Source organism: Aulonocara stuartgranti, assembly GCF_965226115.1.
Source record: "Aulonocara stuartgranti genome assembly, chromosome: 23".
Taxonomy (NCBI): domain Eukaryota; kingdom Metazoa; phylum Chordata; class Actinopteri; order Cichliformes; family Cichlidae; genus Aulonocara; species Aulonocara stuartgranti.
The window spans coordinates 9,840,927-9,858,489 of NC_138958.1; the positions used below are offsets into that span (position 1 = coordinate 9,840,927).

General features: G+C 41.5%; 1 protein-coding gene across 2 annotated transcripts; it reads left to right on the plus strand.

The window, feature by feature from the left end:
* The first annotated feature begins 605 nt into the window (after window positions 1-605).
* Window positions 606-16,030, plus strand: rai2 (retinoic acid induced 2). 2 transcript variants are annotated; one of them, XM_082524866.1, is made up of 2 exons: window positions 606-738; window positions 13,550-16,030. In XM_082524866.1, exon 2 carries the CDS (start codon window positions 13,618-13,620, stop codon window positions 15,229-15,231), a length of 1,614 nt encoding a protein of 537 aa, XP_082380992.1. In that variant the 5' UTR covers window positions 606-738; window positions 13,550-13,617; the 3' UTR covers window positions 15,232-16,030. The 2 variants fall into 2 exon arrangements, with proteins under 2 accessions (XP_082380992.1, XP_082380993.1); XM_082524867.1 differs by lacking the exon at window positions 606-738 and adding an exon at window positions 3,951-4,023.
* Window positions 16,031-17,563: the final 1,533 nt, after the last annotated feature.

Here is a 17,563-nt window from a genome sequence, read left to right on the forward strand (position 1 = left end):
AGGTGCCTATCTGGGCTTGTCTGTTACAATATAAGCATATGCACTGATCCTTATAAATAAGTATTAAATTAGAGAAGATTTATTAGAAAATGTTAGGAAATTATCAGAAAATTTCACACTTTCACCAAGACAAACATGTCTAGACAAACTTATACTGTGTAAAACTGGAAGAATTTTTCTATATTTTTTTTTGTAACTGTTAGGACACGTAATTGTAATTTTAATAATGAAAAAAAAAGTAATATTATTTATTTTATCTTTGTTTTATCTGTAAAATTACAGGAACACAATATTTAAGCATAAAACATAAACATTACATTAATTTATGAATTCATGTATTTATTTGTTATATTTAGTATTTATTCCATTCATTTTTACCATTACCTAATACTCAAACATAAAAGATTAGGATGTTTATTAGTACGAATGATTAATAATGAGTTAATTATAAGTTAATTATTTATTATTATTTTACGGGTTGTTGTTTTTTACTTTAAGTATTGATTTGTTTGTTTGTTTGCTTGATTCGCTTTTTTGTCCCTGCTAGTGGTGGGGGAGGAGAGGGGGGAGGGGGGAGGAGAGACCCGCTGACGATGCTGCGTGCGCAGCTCTCCGTCTGGAGTCGCTACGACGGGAGATAAATGGCACCCTTATCTATTTATTTCTAAGTCTCACGGAGCTCGGTCATCGTTAATTAGGAGAGAGTGGCTCAATAAAACAGCCGCGGACACTTCAAAGGTAAGAAACACTGGCGTTTGTCGCAGAGCGGCTTTATTTTCTGCACGAAATACATTAAAGGACCGGAGATGAGGCAGGGTCAACCACCGGTTTTCTGGTCTTTACGTCGCTGAAGCGTATAATTCGTTTCAACCTCATCACGTAGAGTAAATGTGAATTATTCCAGGAGTGTCGGGGTCTCGGTTTTAAAACGTAACAAGGCGTTTTTCCTAATTTCCCTGGCGATTGCGCAGCAGCTAGCTTGTATCGCGTCTGACAGCGCGTTAAATTTACGCCAGCTGAGGGTGATAACAGGTTATTACTGAGCTCCAGGAGCCCTCTGTCCCTGCCCCGGTTGCGGCTTTAATGTCAGCGGGGCTTTCGTGTTGTTGCGCGAGATGTGCGGGGATGTGCGCGCAGCCTCCTCGCTTTTCAAGGCGAGCCGTCGGCGGCTGGCTGCGGGCACCAGACACACCAGGAACTGGGCTCATAATACCGTGCATATTTTTGTGGGAGCACGGCGACGCTGGGTGCAGGGACACAGAAATGTGGAAGGAAGGCAGGAAAATATCCTCAGATGAACCCGGCAGTGTCATACCCAAGGTCTTTTGCAATAGCCTGGGCATTTACTTAGAAGTGGTACAAGAAAACAGCTCCTGCAGATATGAGCTCACCCGGGAGGAAAACACTCAACACGGTCTCCAATTTCTGCTCTTTCTTGTGTAATTTCTTGTTTATAATGTCCAGCTTGTGTGAAAGGAAAACGAGACTTGCAGATGCAGTATATTTCATGTGGAAACAAGTGTCAAATTAAAGGAAAAATATGAACCTTTGACCCCTGCTGTTATAAAGACTGAGGGTCCAGTCTGTGTATAAAAGATGGATACAGCCACAGTGACATCACTAATTGGTTCATGGACACTTTGAAGCCCCAAATTTGCCATTTTGAGCATCATGTGTTTTTGTTCTGGATTCATACCAAAGGATGAAGTTCTCAGTTATACACTGTGTAAAGATGGGACCAACACATCGTGAATAAAATCAGCAAAATTGATATTTGAGTCAATCATGTGGTTGTGCTGAGACATGTGACGTGTCTGTGACATTAGCATGACGTTTGTCTGGTGCTTTCATGAGATGAGCAGAAGCATCAGCCATGCCCGCACTCCATCGTTGGTCCATTCATCCATTGTCCTCTGCTTATCCAAAGGCCAGTCGCAGTGGCAGGTGGTTTCTCATCCTTCTCCCCAGCCACACTTTCCATTTCCTTCTACTGAGATGTATGAGGGAGGTGCCCAGGAGACTTCCCAACCACATGCCCAAACTACCTCATGTGGCTCTTTTTGACATTGAGTTTAGAATCTTCCCCTTCATTCAGCAAACCCCAAGATCTGGAGCTCAGTAACCTTGCTAGGTAGTGGGAAAATTGAGCCCTCTCCTGCAGCCAGGCCCAGGATCAGAGCATCTGCTGCCCAGCTTTCTGCCCATGGGGCATGGTCAGGGTGCTCAGGCACAGCCAGAAAAAAAAAAGCTTTCCAGGACAAAACAATACTGAGTATTTTGAGCGTTTTTATTATTATTATAATTATTATTATTATTTGTAAATGGTGAAGTTTTTGTGTCCATTGAGCACTTAAAAAAAAAGAATTGAGTTAGTTTTCAAAATAATAACTTCTGAAATCCTCCCTGTGTATTCTTGGACTTAGTTAGCAAGACACATTGATAAATTGCTTGGGTGCATCACACAGACAAAGATGCATACATGCAAATTAGTGCCGTGTAAACGTTACACAGAACATTATAGCCTCTCTTCCATCAGCACTGACTCAACTCTATTCTGTTTTTAGGGTACTCCATTAGGTATCAGGTATTTTTTTAGGACCTACTTGGTTCCTACTTGTTCCAAGCCAGCTGAGTCGAGCTGAAAATGTGTCGCAGGACTTTCAGACCTCCTTGCTATAACATCCCCGCCCACATTGAGTTGGTACTCAATTGTAATGGAAAACAAATGAGACCCAAGTGAAGTCAAGTAGAGCGGACCCAAGTAGGTGCTAGTAGAAAAGAGGCATAAGGGAACTGACCCAGCTGTTCCCATGTCACAGTCCTTTAGAACGTAAAAATCTCCTCACTCAATGACTTAGATGAACATGAAAATGATGTGACTCATTTCAGTCTTCGGACCTTGACTCAAGTGAACACGTGGAAGACTTTGCACCAATTTTGGTCCATTAAGTAGATAGAAGCTGTTCTGTTGGGGTTTTTTTGTACGGTTTCCTTTAAATTGCAAGAACATTGATGAGTGTTGTACTAAATAAACAAATACTAAAGCGTACGTGTTAGCTGTACTTAATTAATCTGTGCACTTCTTACACAGTCATAAACCTTGTTTTAGCCTGAATGAAGATATTACTGAAGAAGGTCACACTTTACATGCTTAGAGTTTTATATATTCATTGCGTTTCAGACAGACCTTATGTTTATCTGCATGTTCAAATGGCGGTGATTACTAAAAAAAGCCATTTGTGACCCACCCATGCATAATAATTACTGACCCGAGGTGCAGATTCTCGCTGTAAATGTATTTTAATGTAGTTGAATCGCTAAATAATCGCCATCTAACCTGGATTTCTCACTGGCACACTGGTTAAAAATGTGACACAGTGATCATCACAATGAGTATTCCAGTGCTAAATTATTGTTATTGTGAAATTTGACTGATTGTGGCATTTAGGGGATCAGCTGGCGGACCACCCGCTGAATAAAAGATGAGCTGCACTGATGTGAAAGCAGTCTGCATCGTGATGAGGCTTCTGTGTGTCTCTCTAATGAGATGTAATTGGCCACTGGAGCGGAGGGGTGTTGAGAGCGATGACCTTTTAGATCATCAGCCGTGCTCTATCCATCCCCGGTGCTTTCGTGTCCTCTGGTCTAAAAGCTAAATCAAGCCCACAACGAGGAGGTAAAAAGAGAAAATAGTCCCTGTAATGTATGTCGACTGCAGTGCAGCTTAATGCAGTTTGAAGGCGAGGCGTTGTTGTTTTTCTCTCTGCTGTTGACTTACTACGGTATACGTTCCACCAATGAGCAAGGGGAAAACACAGAGAGGAAATGTGGAAATCATTACAGTAACGGGGACAGGGGAGGGATCTTATTTGGCTCTCTCAGTTGGGTCTCCTATTTACTCAATTAGCTGTTACTGGCTGGTGAACACAGACCTCTCCCAGATGACGTGTGAGATTTAAATGTGCCGCTGGTCTTATCGGTGTGAAGAAAACATACTCTGCACTCATTCAGACATGGTTACAGGTTTGTTTGTGCTGCATGTTTCCTACATTAGCTCATATATCAGGAAAATTTCATTATCCTGGAGCTGTTTTTAATAGCTTAAGCTACAAACTCTGTTATCACGTGGGACTGCAGATTCTGTTAGCGAGCTAGGACATTAAGCTAAGATTGGAAATAAGCTTTGTCCTGTCCTGTTTATGAGGTGTTGGATGTAGCCAGAGGAGCTGGTTGTATTTTGTTTTTTTGTTTTTCCTCTTGTTACACCACAAGTCCACGGGTTTTGTGAAATTACTTTAACTTATAATTAGTTAAAGTTAAATAATTAGTTAATAAGTTGAAGTAATTTATAGATATATAGATGTCTTTAGTAGAGAAAATGTGTTATGGATTTTACATTTTACTTGGGTCGGCAGCTGAGAAACATTTTAGGTCTCGTTTCAGCATTTTATTATTTTTATTTTAAATCCATCTGAGACAATGGTATCAGCTGTGATCAGTTTACATCCTGTGGCTCTTATTTTGAAAGTTTAGTAGCAACCTGCCCCACCATCTAGAAGGTGGCTGTAGCTTCCACGTCTGAAAAGTGAAACAAGTGCCATGTGCCTTAAACCTGCATTCTTCTTAATGACTAGCAAGGGGTGGCAGTTGTTAAAAAAAACTTCCTGTCTTATTGAGGTTTCTTGCATGACGTCATACATACCTAAGATTTGTCAATGAGTCAACCGCTGGTTTTTATGGGAAAAATGTGTATTTCCTGACTGGCTAGCAGTGTTTCCTGGAGGCCGCTGGCTTATGTTGGGTGAAATCATTTGCAAAAAAATTGCTATGCCAAAAACCTATTGGTGATTGCTTTGGTTCCTTGCTGGTTCCCATTGTTAACTATAGCTTTTCATCTTTGTCAGCAAATACTCACCAACTACCAGCTAAGCAGTAGTAAAACTCGAAAAAGTGGGACACACACTGGAAATGGATAAGCTTTGCCTCCATAATAAAAGCTTTGCGTCAGTGCTGGAACCAACACATTTCCAAAAGTACACCCTTTACTTTGAAGGCTAATGGATCCCGTTTACAGTTCAGTGCACTTTTTACAGTTTCTCTTCAGCTTGGAGAGCTGCTGGGCAATGTCCGCCACTTCCATTTAAGCTGCGAGTGCAGCAATGTGCTGGCCACCAAAGTATTCGAAGGAGGTCTTTACCAGCGAGTTGGGAAATACATGTTTTTTCCTAGCAACTGGCTCACTGACTGGTATGTAGGCCTGTGTGACTCGGGGTTTTGCAATCATTTCCCTGTATTGTCATCATTTTAGTCATAAAGGCGTGTTCAGTTAGCATTTGGTGTCCATTCTCAGAACACCAAAGTGGCGATGCTAAAATGTTTAGCTCATTTCTTAACTTCACTAACTGGCAGGTGATGCCATAGAGGGTACATCCAACTTTTATACTGTCCATGGATATCTTTGACATTATTCAGATGCTTTCAGAGAGGATCTCATCCCGCCCAGTGTCCAACTTTGCCGTGTTGGACTGCAGCTAACCACAGTAGTGCGCTGTAGTAGTAGTGAGCTGGAGGGTCACTTTAGCAAGAACCTGTAGCTGGTGGACAGCTGGTACAGTGCTGCTACACTGGAGAGCAGAAAGAGGACTAGCGTCACCAACAGCAGTCCAAGAAAGACTGTTTTCATGGCATATGGTTTATAGCATTGCTGGGGGGAAGATAACAGCAAAAAAGCAGCAGTTTGGAGGTATTTCACAAGTTGATATGACCAAAACGCTGGGATAACAATGCTTCTTCTGTTACTCGCTCTCCCTTCTGTTATATTCAGTCTAATATCTGTTTGAAAGCTTTTATCGATTACTGTTAAATTTAATAAACTCGTCGGCTCCACTGTCTATGTGATGTGTACTCGCACTGAGAACAGTAGGCAGTAAAGATGCTAGCATTCAGACAAAATCAGAGTAGTTTAGGTAAATTGCATTATTTTTATCCGGCTGTCATTTGTTATCTTATTAGATTACAAATGAAATACATTTATATGCCGGATGCATTCGTTTGTGAAATTTTAATGTACAAAGTTAGGAGAGAAGTTTAAGTTGAGCCTGATGTTTCCTTACACGTAAAATGATTCCCAGTCTTTTCCTCGCAGTGAGAAATGCACCTTATTAACTTAACATGAGGACCAGACTGGGACTTGATTTTAGCAAACAGCCAAGGTATCGTTATCTAATCAAAACTAAACGATAAATTCAATGAGTGTGCCTTGGATCAAAATAACATCTTCAAATTTCTCGATTTATCTAACACAGAGTCTAAACTCCGGAGAGATTCACTTTTCTTGGGGGAAAAGCATCAAAAGCTGTTTAAAAGTGATTTAATGTTTGCTGAATAGTTCCAGGGCCTGAAATTTATATTTAAAAATTGTGTGTGTGTGTGTGTGTGGGGGGGGGATTCCCCCTTGAATGCTTCCCACAGGGAGGATTTATACTTTGTGGGACTTTAACTATGGGTCATATACGGTCCCATTCTTACCTCAGAATGTGTTTTTCCTTTGTTGTTCTTCTCCAGCTCCAGCATTTCTCTCATTTCTGTCTCTGTTTTGGTGGCTTTGTTTGTTTTTATGACTCTACTGTCATCCTAAAAAAGGAATAAAACAAATTCAATTAACCATAGAATCAAAAACTGAAACTACTATTAGATTCTGTTTAACTCAACTTCAAAGTTAAATTTGAGGCTGTCGAGCCGGTGCTTAAATCTTCGGATGTTCGGTTAGATGGAGTGTAATTTAATTATTGCTGTTTTTAAATAGCTCCTTGGTGTTTTTGTTTTAAAACGAACGCCATATTCTTGCAAACTCTGGCACACAAATGATTCTGTCTCCAGGTAAACCCCCGTTAACCTTGAATAACCTCACCTGCTTCCTTGATGCTGCATGTGGGCGGAGCCTGAGCTGAGACTCGCCCACAGTGTAACAGAAAACAAGTTTTGCGTTTCTCACCAGCAGAAACGACTTAAATTTCGGTCAGTTTGGAGCTTCTCTCCTTTCTTTTCTTCATCCTCCATCTGTCTCGAGTCTCCTCGACCTGACCAACTGAAGCATCTTTAGATCGTAACGCTGGTTTTATAGTAGGCGTGATGGGTGCATCAGTTCATCTTCTTACCCTGATGCATCCATCATTCTGGAACAGGATTAATCTGGACTCATCAGACCACATGACCTTTTTCCGTTGCTCCACAGTCTGATCTTTAAGACCCATGAGAAATCTAAGCCTCTACTTCTAATTAGCCTCACTGATAAGTGGTTTTCTTGAGGCAACACGGCTGTTTAGTCCCAAATCCTCGAGTTCCTCTTCACGTTGTGCTCTTATGCATGTTAAATAGTCAAAGTGAGTTTCAGATGTATAAGTGAACACTGATCACAATCATCCAGGATTATTTTCCCAACCACATTTCTTTTTGAAGATGATGATTCATCACTGTCCTTCCAGGTTTAATAATGCATTGCACAGTTCTCAACTCAACCTGTCCTTAGTAGTTTTCTTTGCTTGATGCAGACCAACAATTTGATACTTTGAAAACGGAGTAACATCCTTTCCTCTGAGCTACAGGGAGGGGAGGAGGGTCTCAATTTTTCAGTTGCATCTAATGTCTTTGTATTTACAGAAATATAGATTCTTAGATGCAAATTTGTTCCTCGTTTTCTTTTTTTCTTGGCAGCAAACAATGTTATTTTTCCACAATTACTGTATGATCGTAAAATATGACACCTATACTGTACATGCAGACATCATATATTGTACGTGCATCTTCAGTGAAACCCTGGGTTAACTTCACAAATTGATAGCCAGCTTCATGTGACTGTTTATCCTGACTGTCAGTGTTAGGCTAATGGAAAGATATGCTGGGTATGTTATACTCGTTTCGTGGTATAGGGTCCTAGCCTGATGAGGAAGCTCTTTCTGTGTTCATTACTGTTACCGTTCAGGCACTGAATCCAAAACCCTGAACTGCATCAATGCACAATACTTCAAACTTCTCTTTTTCTTTTGTTTTAATGGTGGAGGAACCCTTCTGTTGCATGTCAGCAGGGATCAGTTTTTTATTGAGCCTTATTATTACGAGATCTTACTTTGACCTTCCCTATCTGTGATAACACAGAGACAAAGCAGAGTCACTGAGTCAGATAATGTAGCTGGGAAAAACAACAATGGTGAACATGATCTGTGTGTACTTTGGTTCACTCTGCTGGTTAAACTTCCTCCTCCTGCTCATCTGCAGAGTTTTACTTTTTATCACATGATTCAAGCGAAGTTGGAGTGAACACCACTGCAGGCTGACTGTATGTCACCCAAGTGGCGATTACTGCTGATGTCGATGGCTCAGAGTAAATCCTGCTTTTGTTTTTCTTTTTTCTTTTTTTTTGGGGGTGGGTGATTTCCTCCCTTAAAATAAAGTGAGTCCATATCCCGATGGCAGCCGAGTAAAAAGAGACAATTAAGCTTATTATTTGGGGGAATTTCCTCATTTTGTGCACAGTCAGGCTAACTCATTGGAGTCTCTGACAGCAGCGGCGCTTCAACTAAGAATGACTCCTTTCATAATGGTCAGGGAGGCATTATCGTGTCACGGACCTCATGACCGCGTTATCACACAGGAAATGTCTTGCCCCGAGCTTCCTGGAATGCAAGTGAGACCGCAGCATCCAAATAGTGGAAAAATAGAATAGATCTGAATTTACTATTCAGTCCGAGCTCTGATTCATAAATGTGTCTGATAACCATAACAGAACAATGTAATAAAAATGACATACTCTCAGTGACTAAGGTTAGTCTTAGTTACGGTTATGGTTGTCCCTTTTTAGCAGATTAGGGCAGATTTATAATTTAGTGTTAAATCAGTGTTCGTGTTGTGGCTACAATGTATCTTTCTGAAACTTTACCCTGTAACCTGACGTGCAACTGCCTAGAATATAACTACATGATGCTGTTGTTGCTTAGGCTACATTGTAGGCTCGACGTAGATTTACTGCAGCAGCGTAATTCAGATAGAATTCAAAGGAAAACCATGTGGTATGTATAATATACATGCTAGCTGGAAATAGCAGGTAAGAAAGAGCTACTCACTTTTACCACATACCAAACAGTCACGCTCATGTGGTCGCAGATTCCGAACCGTAGACGCTAAAAGGAGGACGAGCATTTTTGCCGTCGGTGTTGGTGTTTTGAAACTGAATGTATGCTGGGTAATTCTTATTTCGGACACTTTAGTGACCAGAAATTACTAAATAAACTTAATGTGTCATTCAGTTTGACAGGACCTAGAGATTGATCCTGTAAACTCATCAGGAAAGTATTTGCAGAGGTCAAGACAGAGGGCTGTTTTCCCATAGATTGCTTTAGGACTGGAAGTCTTTATTAAACACAGGTATCGCCCCCTGGTGGTTTGTGAAAGGACCAAAAAATTAAAGCACTTGGTGTTGGCTTTACTTTCTTTTATGCTGTGTTTTGTTCCAGCAAATAAATACTCCATTTGTCCAAATCCATTTTTTCCCTAGTCTGTAAAGTCATGACTTTGAATGAGAAAGGTCATCTCCTGGTTCATCAGCATCTCCTCCACCAACATAGTTATGTGATTGCTACATTTTTTTTTTGCTTCTCAAGTTTATTTATAGTTTTAAGTTTATTTAAAAAACATAAAAGCATAATGTCTAAAAGACAATAACAGTATCGTACTATGGTATCAAACACGCAGCCCATGAAATGGTAGAGTTTGACCTGGATGGCTTTACAATGTGTGAAATTAAGCAGATTAAGTTATTAGTTACAACAAATTTGCACAGCTGATCTTGTATGTTGATTGCAGCTTCATACAGGAGGGAAAATTTGAATTTTTATCATTTTAAAAAACCTAAAATTCTATTTTTGTCTAGTTATAAAACACTAGTATTAAATATGGACTCAAACACATGACACAAAGCTCACAGTTAATCATGCGTTAGGATCTTTAGGAAGCTCTTGGAAATTTCTTTGTCTTTAAAGGGTGCATTGTCTGAAAAACTGCGAGTCTACAAAGGCTTTTACTCAGTTCTTCTAGAGTATGGTTAGGTCTGTTTTACAGTTCCCAAGGTGCACACACTTCCCAGACCTTTCCTGTGCACGAACCAGTGACAAGATTATCAGCCAGCCGCCTGGCCATGTAATCCATCAGAGCCTTATTACAATATCCCGTCTATGCTTCGCAGAATAATATAAAACCAGCCTGGAGGGAGAGAGAGAGAGAGAGAGCTTCTCCTCGCTGCTCATTGTGGCAACCCAACACCACATAAAAGCCACCCGGAGAGGAAGAAAAAGTGTCATGCTCCTGCCAGAAAATCAGAACTGCATGCATGCATTTAATTGAGTTTTTTAACTTTAAAGGTTAAAGCATACACTTTGTAGTTTTTTTTCAGGGTATTTAATGTTTCCCTTTTTCTCCAGTACCTGAACATTATCCCGCTCGCTCCCAGCCGTATGAATAATTGACCTCACTGACACGAGATGCACCCAGGGGACGTTTTATCACTGTGGACGGATGGGGGTTGACATCCAGTGCAGGCAGGACATGTGTTGTGCAGAGGTATCATGTAGTGATAGGAAAGCCGACACAGTACGGTTATAAAAGCACAAAAGCATGTGTGATGTCGGATGATGGATAGAGACTGAGATGTGTAGTTGATCAAACATGCTGAGTTCCTGTTTGATCTTTCTGCGTCAATATTGTATCTTGGTGGTCTTGGACCTCTGCAGAGATGAGGGATGGATAGATGGGCAAATATAAAATGGAAATCCTTCACGGCTCAGACTTTAATCAAACACACAGCAGAGAGGAATGTGTGTGTACACAGGGTTACAATAAGATATTTTCAGTGTGGAGTGTTAAACATTTCCCAAGTTATTCAATGAATAACCCGTCTCCACATAAGATGAGATGTTGTAAGACTTCCCGTATCACACATTGATTTAACCTCCTAGGACCTGGCGTCCACATATGTGGACATCACATTTTGGGTTATTTAGACCAAAATACTCAATTTTGCTCTGCAAGGGCCTGATATCCACGTACGAGGACATTATACTGCTACTGTTCTATCAAAATTTTAAACGAATATCCTCATATGTGGCTCTTGATTTTTCATAAAAACAAAAATAAGGAAAAAAAAATCTGGTAATTCTTTGTTTTTACATTCATTGGGCCCCAACATGCCCAAATATCAAAGAGAAATTAAAAATGCATGCTGGGGAAGAGTTCGGGTCTTAGGGGGTTAATACTGGACAATAATCAATGGCTCATTCTCATGCAAAAAGAGGTTAAAGATTAATATAGGGTTTTTTAAAACAAACAAACAAATAAAGATCACATAATTTTCCTATGCCATTAAAGATTGTAATAGGAATACTCCTTTATTTTTGTGTATTATTTACCAGGTTGAGCTGTTTTCGTCATGCATTATTTTAAGCTGTTCAAAGTTTAAAAAGGTAGAGAGAGGCAAGGTTGAAATGATTTGGAGATGTGCAGAGGAGGGACAGTGGATATTGAACAAAGGATGTTAAAAATGGAGCTCCCAGGCAGGAGGAAAAGACCTCGGAGGAGCTTCATGGATGTAGCGAAGGAGAACATGCAGAGGCCTGGCGGAGGATGCTCGGGATGGGGTGAGATGGAGGCGGATGATCTGCTGTGGCGACTCCTACAGGAAGCAACTGAAAGAAGAAGATGATTATAATATTGAGTTATTCTACTTTATTTAAATCATGTTGTTGTAGGTGGTTTTCATTGTTTTGGCTGCTGTAACAAGCATTTCCCAGCTTTGGGGATAAATAAAGTATATATAGAAAGTAAAAACTATATATAGTTAAAAACAGTTTTACACATGGAATAAATGATTGAGGGGACACAGCCAGCTGTTGCTTCTCCTCGGAGTCTCCCATCCTGTGGATGAAGTCTGCTTTCTCTGTCTTGTATCAGCATTAGCGACGGCAGTCGTTGTTCTGCTCTGTGGTCTTGGTGAGCAGAACAAGGATTCGCAGCTCCAGACGGTGGAGATGGAGTCTGATCTCATTTCATTTCATGAAACTTTATTAATCCGAATCAGTGGTGGTTGGCGATCTTCACCTCTCTCTGAGGAAGCAGCTGAATAATGGCGAGGACTGCCGAAATATCAGTCTGGCAATGTAGTCAGCTGGTAGGGTATTGCTGATTATTAAATTTTTTTTCTCCCATAATTTACAATTTTTTTTTTTACAATTTTTTTTAAAATATAAATATTATATTCACATAACTGAATCTTAGATATTTGTTAACAGCCGAGAACAGGAATGTCTAGGTTAGTTTGTGAGCACTGAACTTAAGATCAGCAGGACTATCTGGGATCATTTTCAAAATAAATAAATAAAAAAAAAACGCTACAATGGGTAATCGTACACTTTGGCTGCCTTTAACTGTGAGCTGTGTGTCATAATCTTTGAGGACTCTGACTCTAACCTTGTTTTGAAGGCTAAAATGACTCTGTTGATATCACCTAGGGGACAAAAACTAAACAGTCTAATTGCCAAGACTTGCGAGAACAATATTTAAACAAATAAAAATTACGTTTTTATATTCATAGTGTTTATATTTGTAGTCCTGTATTGAATCCCAGTCGTAAAGGGCGACCTCATTGTTTGCATTTATTCTGGTTTGTCTGCATTACTCTGTCATCAGCAGTGAAACTGAGCTCACCGTGTTTGACTTGGAGCTAATAAATCTTTAACAGCAGTTACTTCTACGAAAAACAGGAAGATGAAGAGAGATGAAGTCCGTACATGGATTGTTAGAGATTTGAAAATGCAAAACTGCATTGCCAGAATACTAGCCTTTTATAGCACAATAACCAAGATAGTTACAATATGCTATTGGTTTTTTCCTTTCCTGGAGGTATTAGCATTGTGCTAATCAATATACTGTGTTTGGTAGTAAAATAACACTGTTAAAACAGACCTATCACAGATGTGGTCTCTTAATATATCTGAGCAGCTCACCCAATTGAAGTCTGAATGTGGGAAACACTGCAGGAATGGCTTGTTTGGTTTCAGAGTGTCTCTGTAGCTCGTTTGCTAGCATTAGCAAGCGTGGAAGACGCCACGCACAAACTGAAGACTCTTGGCTTCCCCTTTTGGTTTGCACTGCTGCTTAGTTGTAGTTTTCTCAAATTAAAAAAATGAAAAATTTTCCACTTTGTTATGTTGTCAGCTATCGGTCACAGTCTGAATCACATTGGAAAAATTCCCCCTATTTAGCAGCTCCATAAATAGATGGAAGAGTTTAAAAAAAGAAGATTTTAATATATAGAATTAGCATTTTATTGTTGTGTAGTTGTATATGGAAATAACAATCCCTAAGCATATCTGAACTTAGTTCTTCATATTAGCACAGTATTGGGGCCCCTGCTTTACTCATTGTGTATATATGTTTTAAGATTTTTCACTTTTTATTTTTAAAGTGGGGCTTACCGTCAAACCTTCTGCTCTATGTGTTTCAGGGCTTCTTACAAGAATAATGGACGAAACCCGTCACTGACTTCATGAAGATTGATATTCAGGCTGAATCATGGAGGGTAACGATGACAAGTCTGTAACCATGACCCAGCCACAGACTGAAGTGTGCAACTCTGAGGCGGGAGGAGGAGGAGAGGTCTCCAGCAAAGTGGAAGATGGAGTAAATCCACTCACTCCTGCTGATTCCTGTGATGCTAATATGACAGGACTGACTAAAGGAGGCCTCTCGAACCTGACAGACACTCCTGCACCCCCAGTGGTGAGTCCCACTGCTGAACCTCCAGGAGGTGTGGCTCTTAAAGTGGCTACCACTGTACTCCACCCAGTTTGTCTGGGTGAGAGCCCGCTCATGCTGCCCATTCACCTCCAGATGGCCGGAGCAGCCGGGCCTCAGCTCGGACAGATGGGGGCAGCACCGTACTTGATAACGAGCCAAAGCCCAGTTTCACTGCCCCTGGTCTTGGATCAGCAGGTGATTCAGCACATGAGTCCTTCTGTAATCCCTCAGACCACCAACTGTGCACAGCTCCAGAACAACGTGCTGTTACAGAGTCCTTTGACGTTTGGTTTACCTCCAGCTGTTGATCAGAAGTCCACAGGACAGACGCAGGAGGCTAACTTGCTCTCTCTCCTGCAGAATCCAGCTTTTGCTGCCATCTTGCAGGACCTCTTCCCTTCCCAGGGGAGTTCATCAAGCTGTCAGTCTCCAGGCTCTCCCTTCTTCCCCCTTCCTCCCCTCACCCCTCCCTACACCTCCCCTCTGGCCCCTCTGGTCCCTCCTGCGACACTCTTAGTCCCATACCCGGTCATCATTCCTCTGCCTGTGCCTCTGCCAGTCCCTCTCCCCATCCCTGTCCCTCAGACCGAGGACTCAAAGGGTAACATGCCAAAACCAGTTTGCACTGTCAGTAAAAGCACTCAGACTTCGCCAAAAGATACTACCTCCCCCTCGCAGTCTTCAAGGAAATGCATGCCTCCGTTCCAGCCACAAAATGCATCCCCATCCTCACTTCCTCTAGAGGAAGGACAAGCTCTGGACCTTTCTGTCAGGCCATGTCCAATTGAACCAAAACAGGAATATCCCAGTCCACAGCAGGACAGTGTGCTGGATTTGTCAGTTCCTGGTGTGAGGAAAAAGTGTGCTCAGTCAGACAGAGAAGGAGCCTCACAGTCCGGCCCGGATGGCAGCGGCACATCTTTGTCTCTGGGCGTCGATTCCAAACTCCTCGGCAGTCTGGCATCGCTGGAGTTCAGCCGGCAGCATAAGTGGTTGGTTGACAGCAGTGCTGCTGGGTCTAGTTCTTTGAGTCAGGAGGCGTCTCTTAGCGGTGCTGGAAACCTCGAGATAGTGAGCACCTCGCAGACAGCCAAGGTCATTGTCTCAGTGAAAGACGCAATCCCCGCCATCCTCTGCGGAAAGATAAAAGGCCTTTCAGGAGTCTCAACCAAAAACTTCTCCATAAAACGGGATGGCAGCCAGGGGGCAGCTCTGCAGCAGCTCTACGGTGTGCCGTCGGGATCCCACGGGGAGCAGCACGACCCCAACAACCCTCTTAAAAAGGTCTCTAAAAGCAGAGCTATCAAACTGAAGAAGGTCAGCTCACAGGAGATCCACTTCCTTCCCATTAAGAAGCAGAGACTGGCAGCGCTGCTCCCCAGGAAGTGAGCTCGCTCACTGGGGAGGGAGACTAATCTGTGGACTAGTTTTCTGGTAATCCCTCCAGAGAGTATAACATAAAACACATGTGGGACATTCTGTAATCAAATTGAAACGCTTGTGTCCAACCAAAACTCAGAGTCTGGCTTTAAAAGCGGGGCTCTGACAATGTGACACAGTAGTTACACAAACGGTTTCTTCTGAGTTTTTCTTTTATGATGCACTAGTCTCTACAGTGTTTTACTAAACCATAAATGTTTCAGTGTACGGCAGCTTAGTATGCTCTCTGTGAGTCAGAGATGTCTGTGATTCATGGTAACAGCAAAGACACAAGTTCGATTCCTCCGTTTGGGTTTATGGTTTGTTTCCACATGTATTATGTTTTATATTTTGGTGCACTGAAGAGCGTGTACTGCAGGACGTGACTGAGGCTGTTAAAACATGTCCCATCAGTGGAAATTCACATGGTCATCAGTAGCTCACTGGAGCGATTCATTCTTTCCTGATTGGTTGGGATTTAGCATGACAGGCTCATAATGACTTGGCGAGGCCTGAGCCACAGTTTCATTAAATGAATGTTGGCAGCAGCCACTGATCACAGCAAAATATGTTCTTATTTTAACAACAATAGGGAATAAAAGAAGCTTCTTAATTACTTTCATGTTTAAACTGACCTTTCTATCCAAAAATGAGGAAACTACTAAAAGAGCTATTATTGTTGATGGCTAAATTAGCCAAAGCAGCAAGTGTTTAAAGCACTGTAACTCCCTGCTGTTTCCACTTATTAAAGGGGACCTAGTCTACTTTTCCTTGTTTCCTATCATATGAATATTGTTACAATGGCTGATGCTCATTGATGAGGTCAGTGTATGTACAAGTAATCCTGAAACCCAAAAACTCAAGCTTCAGACTCAAAGCTCGATTTCAGCTTTTGTTTTGTTTCATCTCAGGCACACTTACTGTTCAAACTTCGTCTCCAAGGAGCAGCCAATCAGAAGAAAGTAAAGAGAGGCATTTCTGTAGAATGTAGCTGTGTTCCATTCGGGGGACCCGGCCTTCGTGGTCTACGTGTGCCGGTTCCTTTGAAGGCCGGAAGTGCGAGGCTCTACCATCTAACACTTCTGTTTAATCAGTTTTCTGTTTGATGTTTATTCAGCTGTGTGAGAACTATAACTTTAATCTCAGCCAAACCGATTTACTCAAACTAATAAAACAGAAAAAAGCCAAACAATACATTTTTTTATGTTATCTAAGTGTCTTGCATATCATAATCTTAGTAACAAAAGACCGCAGGAGGTCCGAAAATGATGTACCGGGAGTTTGCTGTTCTCACCGGCTCTAGCGAGCCTAGCTGATCCCCGGCTAGCTATCGAGCTGGTGGGTAACAGACTTCTGTGAAAACGTCAGAGCACTTTTGCAAATATGTGATATTTTGATAAACCGAGCAGATATTTGACGTTTACACAGCTACATTCTCACCTGAAAATATGTTAAAAGTTTATTTTGTGACCCAGAAAGAGTAATAGGAGTCATATTAAAACTAAGCAGCTGCCGCCATTGTTGGAAACTGGAATTGGCTGGGCCGCGCTATGAATTCTGGGATAGGTTGGGCCACGAAGGATACACCCGACCCATCCTTCACATTCGGGGGGAATGAAGGACTGCATTTGGAGCAGCCTTCGAATTGGGACAGCCTTTGTCACCTGGCTTTGACATAATTGGTCTACAAATGCGGTCTCCGAAGGATGTGGCCTAGGTTTTGGGACACAGCTTGTATATGAAAAATGGACTTAGCCACCATGACAGTGACATCTACATTTTGATGCCTTCACTTGAGTATTTTGGCTACAATCATTTTCATTTTTGTGGAGCCACATTTTAATATTTTCAGGTGAGAGGGTGGAGCTCTAAAATATTAGGTAACGTTAGCTATATCTGCTAATTAGCAGGAATTAGCTGAAAGTGTAAAGACAGTGCAGTTGCTCTATTGTTCACTTGAAGCTGTCTCCAATCATCTCCCTAGGCTTAAATCTTAAATTTACAGCTTGTTCTTCTGGTTGAAAAATGTAACATGGTTGTGGCCAAACGTGGGTAAAGTTAAAGTTTCTAAATATGGAGCCTAGAAGCCAATGGGGGACGTCAAGATCGCTATGAAAAGGCACAGTTGTTATGAAGGTGGAAGCTGGCTAAAGAGACCAAAACTGCTTTGTGTACAACTATGTAAACGTGTTTATTTCTGCTGTATAGTTGGGCATTTTAACAGTCTGTGGAGACTGACTCAGTTATGGAGAGAGCCTCAAATGGCCAGTTTAGGAACTGCAGTGTTTGATGATACAGCTTG